Below are 13,215 nucleotides of genomic sequence, written 5' to 3'. Positions count from 1 at the left end.
CCACGTGTTAGGCTCACTTTCCACAGGCCACTGAAAAGTTTCTTTTTTATATATAGTCATATTTTAGCATCTATGCAAGAATATTTTATTTTTAATTGTGGTGGTGAGCAGGGCCTGCAGGAGCCAATGTTCGGGCTCTCTAATAGAAACAGTATGTTCAATAATTCAGTGCAGACCAATGCTGGTGAACAGAGCCTGCCTAGCCCAGCTTGCTGGCTTTACCTGAGCAGCAAGTTCCTGGTTTCTATCTCGCTTTTCCATTTTGTCTCCAAAACCTCAGGAGCAAGCTTGCATTCCTCCCGAATTGTAAGGCGCACATTCACCTCGACTAAACCAGAACTGTGTGGGGGGTAAATTCCTTCAAATGAGCCTGAAGTTAGAAACTAGCAAGCATACCTTAAATAGGGTAAAAAGAGGAGTGACCTCAGCAAAGCGAAAAACCCAAACATTTGAGCAGGGCTTTGAGCCGGCATGGAGAAAACAGTCGGGACACCAGGACACTTGGTGAAAAACCCAGGCTGTCCCGACCAAACACTATCTCTACAGGGATCGTAACACTTGGGCAGCAGCAGAACTCCCAGGTTGTCTTTGAAAAGTGCTATGTTGTCATTACATCCACTTGAACAGGCAGAAGGGGCCTCAATTTAATGCGTCTCCCTCCAAGGTTGTAGCATTTCCCTGGTACTACACTGATGCATCAACTAAATTATGCATTTAAGTTTCTAAAAGGGCTTGAGCCCTTTCAGTCTGAGGTGAGTGTGTCATCAACTAAATCAAGCTGACATTGATATTAATTTCAGACAGACTGGTCATTGTATTTTTTTAACAAACATTGTAAAGTTTTCATAGTGCTGGAGTAGTCTATACAAAACTATCAACGTGGTAAATTTATGAAGGTGCATATCCTTGGCTCTCACCATTTTATATACTCACCAAGACATTCTGGAAATGAAACAGCCGAAAAACTGCTGAGCCAAAGCTTGTGCTAAACATCGTCTGGTAAGTGGCGTCTGATCTATAATCATGGCACTGTGCAGAAGGTTTGTGCTAAATGAAAGATGAGAAAATAGGACTAAGGTTTCAGGCAGGCAAGACGTTTTATTTAGTCAAAACAAATACTGTGGTTTAAAAGGTGACAGAAATTCAGTTCAAACGTTAACAAGGCTGACTCTGTATTTCATCAACTGATGGTATCACTGGAAGCTTGAAGCTTGCCAGCCCTTTCATATTCATTCTTTAAACTCCCACTGCACAATAATCACATAATAATTGGCAGTTGTTTGGCTGTTTGAAAATTCAATGTTTTGAAATATCCATTAATCAACTATATCTTAGTTATGAACAAACACATTGGGACTTTTCAGCTGCTAGAGACTACAAACAACTAAATGAACTGGCAATGAGCACAAAATATTTTAAAGAGCTTAAAATCTGGAAACAGTATATCACCAACTATGAATGTAAAAGAGGAATTCTGATCAATTATCAGAGTTATCTTTTTGCAAGTAAGAGATGATGCAGCACGAACATAACTTATTGGTGTTTCCTTTTGCAGTAACCTTATTAGTCAGTTGAACTTTGTCATTTTCTACTTTTATATTTAACTGATAGCAATTTTCCTCTCTTCTTTCTGCTTTCTCCATTTCATACATCATCTCCTAGCCAAGAAGCCAAGCAAAACAAAACAATCTTCTCCCAGGCCACTGGAATGCTCTTCGAATTGGCCATTAGTATTTTTGCATCCGATTTAAATTTAAACTGGTTTCCCCATGTGAAAGAGCCCAGGGTAGCTCCATTTTATGGCTCATTTTGCTACTCAATAAAAGGCCGGAGTCTACCACAACTTTTGACTTAACTAGCATTCGAGCCATTGGGGGAGCCAAGTGCTTGTTGAGGTTATCAAGTGATTGTGGTGATTGAGTCATTCAGACCATGAAGGCCTCTGATTCTATCCACGATTGTGTTAAATTCACTGATCTCAGCCATGTCACAGTACATCTAGCCTCAGCATCAAATGGAAAAGGGAAAATGGGCTCTAGCTCATCCTTTGGATTGCTTACAGTGAGAACAGCTGTAGACATCAGTTGAAGTCAGGAGCTGTGTACATAAAAATAGTGACCACTTGGATGAGATAGCAAGGCAACAAGCACTTATGGGAAATGTCCCCCTCAAAAGGTCCAAGAAACAATGGGTTGAAGAAAATTTGATGGAACAAAGACAGAAAAACAATATTTTTAGACAAAAAAGATACTAATGTGAAATGAATGCATTTCCTTTTAAATACTAAACACTGCATGGTGCGGCAGTTTAAATGTCTATGTTTTCATTTCTACTCCTTAGGCTCAAAATACTTCACAGCCTTTAGGCTCCTCCTTGAAACAAGCATGCTGTTGTCATCCAGTTCCTAATGGAAATGGACCAATAGCACAAACCTGCCATACTTTGGCACAAATGGGACTAAACTTGCAATCGGAGTGATTGTAATGGTTGTTGACAGGGAAGTTCTGAGACAATATTTTATTATTGAGACAGAGTTTACTCTGCATCTTGCTATGCTATATGTGACCTATGCACATTTGTCGTCAGAACTACCAAATGAACAAACATAATATTCAGAATATTTTTAAACAAAAATGAAATTGAGCAGCTATTTTTCAATGTTATAACTTCTACGCACTTTACTGAATTATAAATTCAGAGATTCATCTCAAACTAGAGGTCAAAATAAAGCTCCATTTTTTTTTAAGCTCCAACTTGCAAACAAGAAGCTTTAGTTTGAAAACTTCAGAACATCAGCCATGATTTCAGTATTCATCAGAGATGGAAACACCCTTAGTCAGGCCACAATATTATATTATTCATCATTGCACATTTAATTAGATGGTTTGAATATAATCTTCTATTTTAAGAAGTTTGAGAACAACATTAATTGCTGGTATAGGGAGGGAGAACAGTTATTGTGGTGCTTGTCTTCAATTCAACGAGTCAGGAATTTAACCTCAGTTGGTTCTGATTCAAGTTTAACTCTCACAAAGTTTTACAAGCAGACTCACTCTGATGGCTGAATTCATTAAACACCCTATACTGTTGTACTGAGCCGACAGAGAAGATAGATCACGAGTTCAGTCGTTATTCATGTCTAGTTAGCTGATCACAATTGAGACAGTGGTAAAGCACTAGTGTTTCAGTACCCTTGGGGAGGAAGAGCGGAGGAAAAATCGCCAGAGTTTCTGCTCCTAATCATTACCCAATGACTCTGACAGAAACTGCTTGTGTGGTCATCAGGAAAAAACATGGTCACGCTCTGATCCCCTCACCCTCTAATGTTTTGCCAATTCTCAATATAAGGTTTTAACCTGGGCTGCTGAGCTCTATAAGTGCTCCTCCATTATCAAAGATCAGCTAATTCGGCACAATGTAGATTGAACCAGTGATCCTCCAACCACAAATGGCTGGATTCTGCCTTCACCACTAAAAGCACCAGGTGAGTTGTATGTTCTATTTAAAATTCCAAACTGCTTCCTTAATTGTCAAGCAGTAGTTTTAAAAATAATTCCGCCTTTCCACTTTTCCCAGCAACATGCATCATAACCCACTCTAGGATAGGTAAATACCACTTATAAGATTCTGCTAATTCCTCTTGAAGAGGCAGTTAACAAATGTTTGAAAGCAGCCTGAAATTCTCACTCCAAATAGCCCTCACAATGGCAGAACTGTTGACTTGACATTTCCCAAAAAACGATTTTCCAAATAGAGACTCACCTTAAAATACTCATGGATGCATATGACGCTACTTCTACATAGGCTTCATCAACAAACACAGTCTTATAATAGGCATAGGGGTATCGGCAGGTTAGAATCTCTTCATAAAACTCAAAAATCTCATGAAGAAAGGATGTGGTGTGTTTGAGAAGTGGTAACAGTTGAGGTAAGCAGAAATGTGTCACCTGGAAAGGCAAATATCAAAATTTGAAACAGATAAGAGATCAGTTCAATAAAACTATATTTCTAGATTAGGTGAAGGTCAGAAATACATTATTTAGTTTTGTGCCATATGCAATTTCCATTGCATGGAACTCTAAGTCCATTTCACAATTTTAGACAAATGGAACCGCTATTATACTTAGCCAGTCCTAGGCCAGACTAACAAAAAAAAATTCAAGCTTTCAAAATATGCATTATTTTTCTTTCATATTAAACACAATTTCATATTTCCTTCTGTTCGGAAGTAGAATTAATTTATATAGAGCATTTAATTTATAGTTGTATTAAAATGCTGCTCCATAAAATGTTCTATGCATCCACAAGAATACAAGAGATAGGAGCAGGAATAGACCATATAGCCTGGTGAGCCTGCTCCACCATTCAATACGATCACGGCTGATCTTGGGCTTCAACTCCACTTTCGCACCTGCTCCCATATCCCTCGATTCCCTGAGACACTAAAGATCTGTCTAACTCAGCCGTAAATCTAGTCAACAATGGAGCATCCACAACCCTCCAGGGTAGAGTATTCCAAAGATTCACAACCCTTTAAGTGAAGAAATTTCTCCTCAACTCAGACCTAAATGATTGACCTCTTATCCTAAGAATATGACCCAATTTACTCAGCCTCTCATCACAGGATAACCCTCTCATCCCACAAAGCAATCTAGTGAGCCTTTGCTGTACGACCTCCAGTACCAGTATATTTTTCCTTAAATATGGAGAGCAAAACTACACACAGTATCCCAGGTGTGGTCTCACCAAAGCCCTGTATAATTTGTAGCAAGACTTCTTTATTCCTATACTACAATCCCCTTGCATTAAAGACCAATATGCCATTTGCCTTCCTAATTGCTTGCTGTATCTGCATGCTAGCTCTCCTAGCTCCTTATACGAGCACACCCAAGTCTCTCTGAACATCAATATCTACAAGAATTTGCAGAATTTAAAAGATTTGGTATAGAAAATGTGTAAAAGTGCTATTTTTGAAGTCTATTGAAAGTTTCTAGCTCTACTAATTATTTCCAAATATTTCAGCTTAGTCTAAAAAAGTTTGCATGATACATTACTATCTTTCTTAGTTAAGGTTTCAAATTTTGAAGAATCCTATAGCATGCACTGCCTAAATGTGAATTAATGTTTGAAGTGTTCAGTATAACCAACCATATCGTGATCTAAACTTGTCTTACCCATTGCTAGTTGCTGCCCCCATGTGTATTTTTCAATTATAGCACTCTTAAATTACAATTATCAACTTTCAAAAAAGGGATTCCTTTACTGACCTGTCTACAAAGCCGAATATTTGTCAGCAAGTAACCAATTCACATTTAGTAAGGGCACACACACTTTCTGCAATACGGGTGATACAAACAACATATTCTGATCTAAGAGTGGTAAAAATATATGGCACTTCATGTTGCACCAGTTATCACTAACAGCTTTTATTAGATTAAAATTATTATTGTTAACAACGAAATATTTAGCCCCATTTCAAAATCATGAGTGGCATAAGCACTGAAAAAGTATGAACTAAAGTAACATAAGTTAAAAATTCACGAAGCAATGCAATTCACAATTTTGTTCTAACAGACTAAAGTCATACACAAACTCAAATCTAAGGTTATTACATAAGCAACATCAATGAATACAATGAACACATTGTGCTATAATGCAGCATGCTAATTTTTACACAGACTTTATCACTGCAAAGTTCTCCTTAAAATTCAAATTTGTTTTTCTTAACCAGTAGATTAATACTGTTAGTTCCACAGATGGCACAACATGAAGGTTTTCACTAAAATGGTACTGCGTACTGGAGCAGCAATTAGTTCATACATGTAGCTAATTATTACTTCCACTAATATGAAGGACTGTAACAGAATATGAAGGGAAAATTCATAAAACAAATCATCACAAGCTACTACTGGGATCCAAATCTTTCACATTAAGTTACAAAGTATTTTATGTTGCTGCATTTAATTTATGGTCAACTACGACACAAAACCGATGGAAGACTTTATTATGCAAGTAGTACTTTAAATGCAATGCACTCTTGTAAGAAACATCTTAAATTACACATCATCATCTGGCTGGTAATTTTTTTCAATAAAAACAAACAGCATCATATAAACTCACCAAGTGGCCACTTTAGCTTATTATGCAACCATTACATCACAGTTACCATTAAGAGTAGCCATGGCCACCCATACCACAAAACCTAAACTTCTGCAGTCATGCAGATAAAGTTCATGATTCATGAAGATGGTGACATTATAATTCGGAAACATTACTAACAAACATGGTAACGGTCTCTGAAAAATTAATAGTCCATTTTTCTTTCCCATTATGGATACATTTTTATTTTTGATGTTTAAACTTCAGAGTACTTCTAGCTGTAGTAACTGAATTTATTAGCATATGGTAAATATTTAACAGCATGGCATCTGGCAACTAACTGCACAAACACTGACCTTCATTGCGTCACTGTTAGGAGCCCATGGGGAACATGAAATAGGATACAGATGCTGTACATTTTAAGTGTGCTGAATTTAAAATACAAATCTACATGTCAGTCCATCACCTCCTGATTTACGAACCTCTGTGGCCTTGCACCTCCAAACCTTGCAGTCTCCTTTACAGATCACGTCCCAGGCACCACCATTACCATCCCTGGGTATGGCCTGTCCCACCAGCAGGTTAGACCCAGCAGAGGTGGTGGCACAGTGGTATACAGTCAGGAGGGAGTTGCCCTGGGAGTCCTCAACATCGACTCCAGAGCCCATGAAATCTTATGGCATCAGTTCAAACCTGGGCAAGGAAACCTCCTGGTTACGTATCCCCCCACCCCCTCTGCTGATGAATCAGTACTCCTCCATGTTGAACACCACATGGAGGGAGCACTGAGAGTAGCAAGGGCACAGAATGTACTCTGGTTGGGGGGCTTCAATGTCCATACGAACATACGAATTAGGAGGAGTAGGCCACTTGGCCCCTTGAGCCTGTTCCACCATTCAATAAGATCATGGCTGATCTGAATGTAACCTCAACCACACATTCCTGCCTACCCCTGGTAATCTTTCACCCCCAATAATCTATCTAGCTCTGCCTTAAAAACATTCAAAGACTCTGCTTCCACCGCCTTTTGAGGAAGAGAGTTCCAAGGACTCACTACCCTCAGAAAAAATTTTGCCTCATCTCTGTTTCAAATGGGCGAACCCTTATTTTTAATCAGTGACCGAGTTCTAGGTTCTCCAACAAGAGGAAACATCCTCTCCACATCCACCCTATCAAGACCCCATAGGATTCTATATGTTTCAATTAAGTCGCCTCTTGCTCTTCTAAATTCCAATGGATAAAAGCCTAACCTGTCCAGTGTTTCCTCGTAAGACAACCTGCCCATTCCTGGTATTAGTCTAGTAAACCTTCTCTGAACTGCTTCCAATGCATTTACGTCTTTCTTTAAATAAGGAGACCAGTACTGTACACAATACTCCAGATGTGGTCTCACCAATGCCTGTACAACTGAAGCATAACCGCCCTACTTTTATAAGCAATTTCCCTCACAATAAATGATAACATTCTACTAGCTTTCCTAATTAGCTGCTGTACCTGCATACTAACCTTTTGTGATTTATGCACTAGGACACACAGATCCCTCTGAATCTCAGGGCTCTGCAATCACTCACCATTTAGATAATAAGCTTCTTTTTTATTCTTCCTGCCAAAATGAACGATTTCACATTTGCTCACATGATACTCCATTTGCCAGATCTTTGTCCACTCACTTAACTTATTTATGTCCCTTTGTAGCCTCCTTACATACTTTTCACAACTGACTTTCCTACCTATCTTTGTGTCATCAGCAAATTTTTCCACCATTCCTTCAGTCCCTTTGTCCAAGTCATTTATATAAATTATAAAAAGTTGAGGCCCCAGCTTTGATTCCTGTGGCACACCACTCTTCACATCCTGCCAACCAGAAAAAGACCCATTTATGCCAAATCTCTGCTTCCTGTTAGCTAACCAATCTTCTATCCATGCCAATATGTTACCCCCTACACCATAAGCTTTTATTTTCTGCAATAACCTTTGATATGGCACTTTATCAAATGCCTTCTGAAAATCCAAGTACAGTACATCTACCGATCCACAGCACACGTGGCTCCTTCAAAGAACTCCCAATAAATTGGTTAAAAATTATTTCCCTTCTACAAAACCATGTTGACTCTGCCCAATTGCCTTGATTTTTTCTAAGAGCCTTGCTATAACATCTTTAATATTAGCTTCTAACATTTTCCCTATGACAGATGTTCGGCTAACTGCTCTATAGTTTCCGGCTTTCTATCTCCATCCCTTTTTGAATAAAGGAGCTATATTTGTTATTTTCCAATCTAATGGAACCTTCCCTCAATCTAGGGAATTTTGGAATATTAAAACCAGTTCATCAACTATCTCACTAGCCACTTCTTTCAGGACTTTGGGGTGAAGTCCACCCAGACCTGGGGATTTGTCAGCCCACAGTCCCAATAATTTGCTCAATACCAACTCCCTGGTGATTGTAATTTTCCTGAGTTCCCCCTCTCTCCAATTTCCTGATTTACAGCTATTTCTGGGATGTTACTTGTGTCCTCTATAGTGAAGGCCAAAGCAAAATACCTATTTAATTCGTCCACCATCTCCCTCCTTTCCATTATCAATTCCTCAGGTACACTCTCTATAGGGCCAACACTCACTTTGTTAACTCTTTTCTTATTTAAATATCTATGGAAACTTTACAATCTGTCTTTATATTACTAGCTAGCTTTCTCTCATACTCTAATTTTTCCCTCTTTATTAATCTTTTTGTCATTTTTCACTGTTCTTTATGTACTTTCTAATCTTCTGACCTGCCACCCGTCCTTGTGTAACTATATGCCTTTTCTTTAAGTTTGATACTGCTTTAACTTTTTTAGTTAACCATGGATGGTGAACCTTCCCCTTGGAATTTTTCTCTCTCATTGGAATGTATATATTCTGTGTGTTCTGAAATATCATTTTAAATGTCTGCCGCTGAACTTCTATTGACATATCCCTTAACCTGATTTGCCAGTTCACTTTAGCTAGCTCTGCTTTCATGCCCTCATAATTGCCCTTATTTAAGTTTAAAAATACTAGTACTGGACGCATTCATTCCTCCCTCAAAATGAATGTAAAATACAATCATATTATGATTGCTGCTACCTAGGGGTGCCTTCATTAAGGTGGTATCAATTAATCCTATCTCATTGCTTAATACCAGGTCTAGTATAGTCTGCACTCTGGTTGGCTCCAGACGTGCTGTTCTAAGACACCATCCCAAAATCATTCTATGAACTCTTCATCTACACTACCTTTATTCATCTGATTTTTCCAGTCTATATGTAGATTAAAATCCCCCATAATTATTACTGCACCTTTCTGGCAAGCTCCCATTATCTCATCTTTTATACTCTGTCCTACTGTGTACTTACAATTAGGAGGCCTGCACACCACTCCCACAAGTGACTTCTTGCCTTTATCATTTCTCATCTCAACCCAAACAACTTCTACATCCTGGTTTCCTGAACTTAGGTCATCCCTCTCTAATGTGCTAATACCATCATTAATTAACAGAGCCACCCCTCCACCTTTTCTTAATTTCCTGTCCTTCCTAAATGTCATGTACCCTTCAATATTCAGGTCTCAATCTATGTCATCCTGTAGCCATGTCTCTGTAATGGTTAACAGATAGTTATTTAATTCTATTTGCAAAATCAGTTCACTTCTTTTGTTTTGAATGCGACGTGCATTTAGATACAGGTGCTTTAGTTGCCCTTATTATTTTTGTGGCGTCTAGCCTTATCTGATTTACTCTTAGAATTGTGCTCTCCCTCCCTTCCTGTTACAGCCTACTTATCATTTCCCATATTAATACCTGTCTAGCTTGCCTTGTCTCTACTCTTTGGTTTACCATATCTTCCCAAATTTGATCCCTTGCCCCCACTATTCAGTTTAAAACCCTCTCCACTTGCCTAGTTAGGCACCAGCCCCAGCACGGCTCAGGTGCAGACCATCCCAACGGTGCAGATTCCACTTTCCCCAATACTGGTGCCAGTGAATACTGGTACCAAGAGTGACTCGGTAGCAGCACTATAGACCGAGCTGGCCAAGTCCTAAAGGACATAGTTGCTACATTGGGTCTTTGGCAGGCGGTGAGGGAACCAATGTGAGGAAAAAACAGGCTTGACCTCATCCTCAACAACCTGCTTGCTGCAGATGCATCTGTCCATGACGTTATCGGTAGGAGTGCTCACCGCACAGTCCTTGTGGAGACGAAGTCCTGCCTTCACTTTCAGGATACCCTCCATCGTGTTGTGTAGCACTACCACCATGCTAAATGGGATAGATTTTGAACAGATCTAGCAACTCAAGGCTGGGCAACCATGAGGCACTGTGGGCCATCAACAACAGCAGAATTATACTCGACCACAATCTGTAACCTCATGGCCAGGCATATTCCCAACTCTACCATTTCCATCAAGCAAGGGGATCAACCCTGGTTCAATGAAGAGTGGAGGGCATGCCAGGGCAACACCAGGCATAACTAAAAATGAGGTGCCAACCTGGAGTAGCTACAACACAGGACTACGTGTATGCCAAACAGCATAAGCAGCAAGTGATGGACAGAGCTAAGCGATTCCGCAATCAACGATCAGATCCAAACTCTGCAGCCCTGCCAAATCCAGTCGTGAATGGTGGTTGACAATGAAACAACTCTCTGGAGCAGGTGGCTCCACAAATATCCCCATCCTCAATGATGGAGGAGCCCAGCACATCAGTGCAAAAGATAAGGCTGAAGCATTCAAAACTATCTTCAGCAAGAAGTGCCGAGTGGATAATCCATCTCGGCCTCCTCCAGAGATCCCCAGCATCACAGATGCCAGTCTTCAGCCAATTTGATTCATATATCAAGAATCAGCTGAAGGCACTGGATACTGCAAAGGCATTGGGCCCTGTCAATTTTCCAGCAATAGTACTGAAGACTCGTGCTCCAGAACTTGTCGTACCCCTAGACAAGCTGTTTCAGTACAGCTACAACACTGGCATATACCCAATGAGGAAAATTGCCCAGGTATGTCCTGTACAGAGAAAGTAGGACAAATCCAACCCAGCCCATTACCGCCCCATCAGTCTACTCTCCATCATCCGTATAGTGGTGGAAGGGGTCATCAACAGTGCTATCATGCGGCACTTGCTTAGCAATAACCTGCTCACTGACGCTCAGTTTGAGTTCTGCCAGGGTCACTCAGCTTCTGACCTCATTACAACCTGGGTCTGAACACGGACGAAAGAGCTGAACTCCAGATGTGAGGTGAGAGTGACTGCCCTTGACATCAAGGCAGCATTTGACCAAGTGTGGCTTCAAGGAGCCCTAGCAAAACCAGAGTCGATGGGAATCAGGGGGAAAATTCTCCACTGTTTGGAATCATACCTAACACAAAGTAAGATGGTTGTGGCTGTTGGGAGGTCAATCATCTCAGTCCGAGGACATCACGACAGGAAATCCACAGGCTAGTGCCCTAGGCCCAACCATCTTCAGCTAATTCAATGATCTTCCTTCTATCATAAGGCAAGAAGTGGGGGTGCTCGCTGATGATTGTGCAATCTTCAGCACCATTTGCAACTCATCAGGTACTGAAGCAATCCATATCCAAATGCAGCAAGACCTGACCCTGAACAATATCCAGGCTTGGGCTGACAAGTGGAAAGTAACATGCATGCCACACAATGCCAGGTAATGACCTTTTCCAACAAGAGAGAATCTAACCATTGCCCCTTGACATTCAATGGCATTACCATCACTGAATCCCCCATTATCAACATCCTGGGAGTCACTATTGACCAGAAACTGAATTGGACTAGCCATATAAATACTGTGGCTACAAGAGCAGGTCAGAAGCTATGAATCTTGCGACAAGTAACACACCTCCTGACTCCCCACAGCCTGTCCACCATCTACATGGCACAAGTCAGGAGAATGATGGAATATTCTCCACTTGCCTGGATGAGCGTAGCTCCAACAACACTCAAGTAGCTTGACATCACCCAGGACAAAGTACCCTGCTTGATTGGCACCACATCCACAAACATTCACTCACTCCACCACCGACGCACAGTGGCATCAGTGTGTACCATCTACATGTTGCACTGCAGAAGCTCACCAAGGCTCCTTAGACAGCACTTTCCAAACCCACAACCACTACCAACTAGAAGGACAAGGGCAGTAGATGCATGGAACACCACCACCTGCAAGTTCCCCTCCACACCACTCACAATCCTGACTTGGAATTATACCGCCATTCCTTCACTATTGCTGGGTCAAAATCCTGGAACTCCCTCCCTAACAGCACTGTGGGCGCACTTATACTATAGGGACTGCAGCGGTTCAAAAAGGCAGCTCACCACCACCTTAAGGGCAATTAGGGATGGGCAATAAATGCTGGCCCAGCCAGTAACACCCATATCACATAAATGAATATTAAAAAACAAGCCACTGCACCCTCAGCACTTGCAACTCAGGTGTCATTTTCATCCCCTTTCCACTCCACCTCTGGTTGCAGAGCACAGGCTGCCTTTGCCAAACACTTTCCAGTTTTCTCCCTCTTTCAAAAGACTCTGAAAATCTACTTTGCCAATGTTCTGGCCAACACCCCTGAAACTTCCCCATTTGTTACCTGGTACTTGTTCTCAACTGTATGAAGCACTTTGGAATGTTTTATTAGCTTGAAGGTGTCCTATAAATATATATTTTTAGAAAATATTAGGAACTATTCATAGCACAGAAACAGGTCATTTGTCTCAACAGGTCCATGCCAGTATTTCATGCTCCATATGAGCTCCCTCCTCACCCTTCATCTAACTTCATTTACATACCCTTCTATTCCTTGCTCCTGTACTTATCTAACTTTCCCTTAAATGCATCCTTGCTATTTCGCCTCAACTATTCCTGTTGTAGTGAGCTCCACATTCCAACCATTCTCTGGTGAAGAAGTTTCTCCTGAATTCTACTGTCTGTACTGACTATTTTGCATTTCTGGCCTCCAGTTCAGGCAAGCAGAAACACCTCACGGGCAAGCAGCAACATCTCTAATCGTCTAGCCTATCAAACCCTTTTATAATCTCAAAAACCTCCATTTGATCCCCCTCAGTCTTCTCTGAGAGAAAAGAGCCCCA

General features: G+C 40.7%; 1 protein-coding gene across 5 annotated transcripts in view; it reads right to left on the bottom strand.

Annotated features, from left to right (window-relative positions):
* Nucleotides 1-13,215, bottom strand: part of taf2 (TAF2 RNA polymerase II, TATA box binding protein (TBP)-associated factor) — a 123,338-nt gene that overhangs the window by 80,456 nt on the left and 29,667 nt on the right. For all 5 annotated transcript variants that reach the window (XM_078540168.1, XM_078540169.1, XM_078540171.1 and 2 more), the window contains 2 exons: nucleotides 3,763-3,947; nucleotides 934-1,047 (listed from right to left, as the gene is read on the bottom strand). In XM_078540168.1, coding sequence (XP_078396294.1) covers nucleotides 934-1,047; nucleotides 3,763-3,947 — 299 coding nt within the window. The remainder of the gene's footprint in view (nucleotides 1-933; nucleotides 1,048-3,762; nucleotides 3,948-13,215) is intronic.

Source organism: Cetorhinus maximus, chromosome 4 (assembly GCF_964194155.1).
Source record: "Cetorhinus maximus chromosome 4, sCetMax3.hap1.1, whole genome shotgun sequence".
NCBI classification, from domain to species: domain Eukaryota; kingdom Metazoa; phylum Chordata; class Chondrichthyes; order Lamniformes; family Cetorhinidae; genus Cetorhinus; species Cetorhinus maximus.
This window is presented reverse-complemented; position numbering and strand designations above follow the sequence as displayed.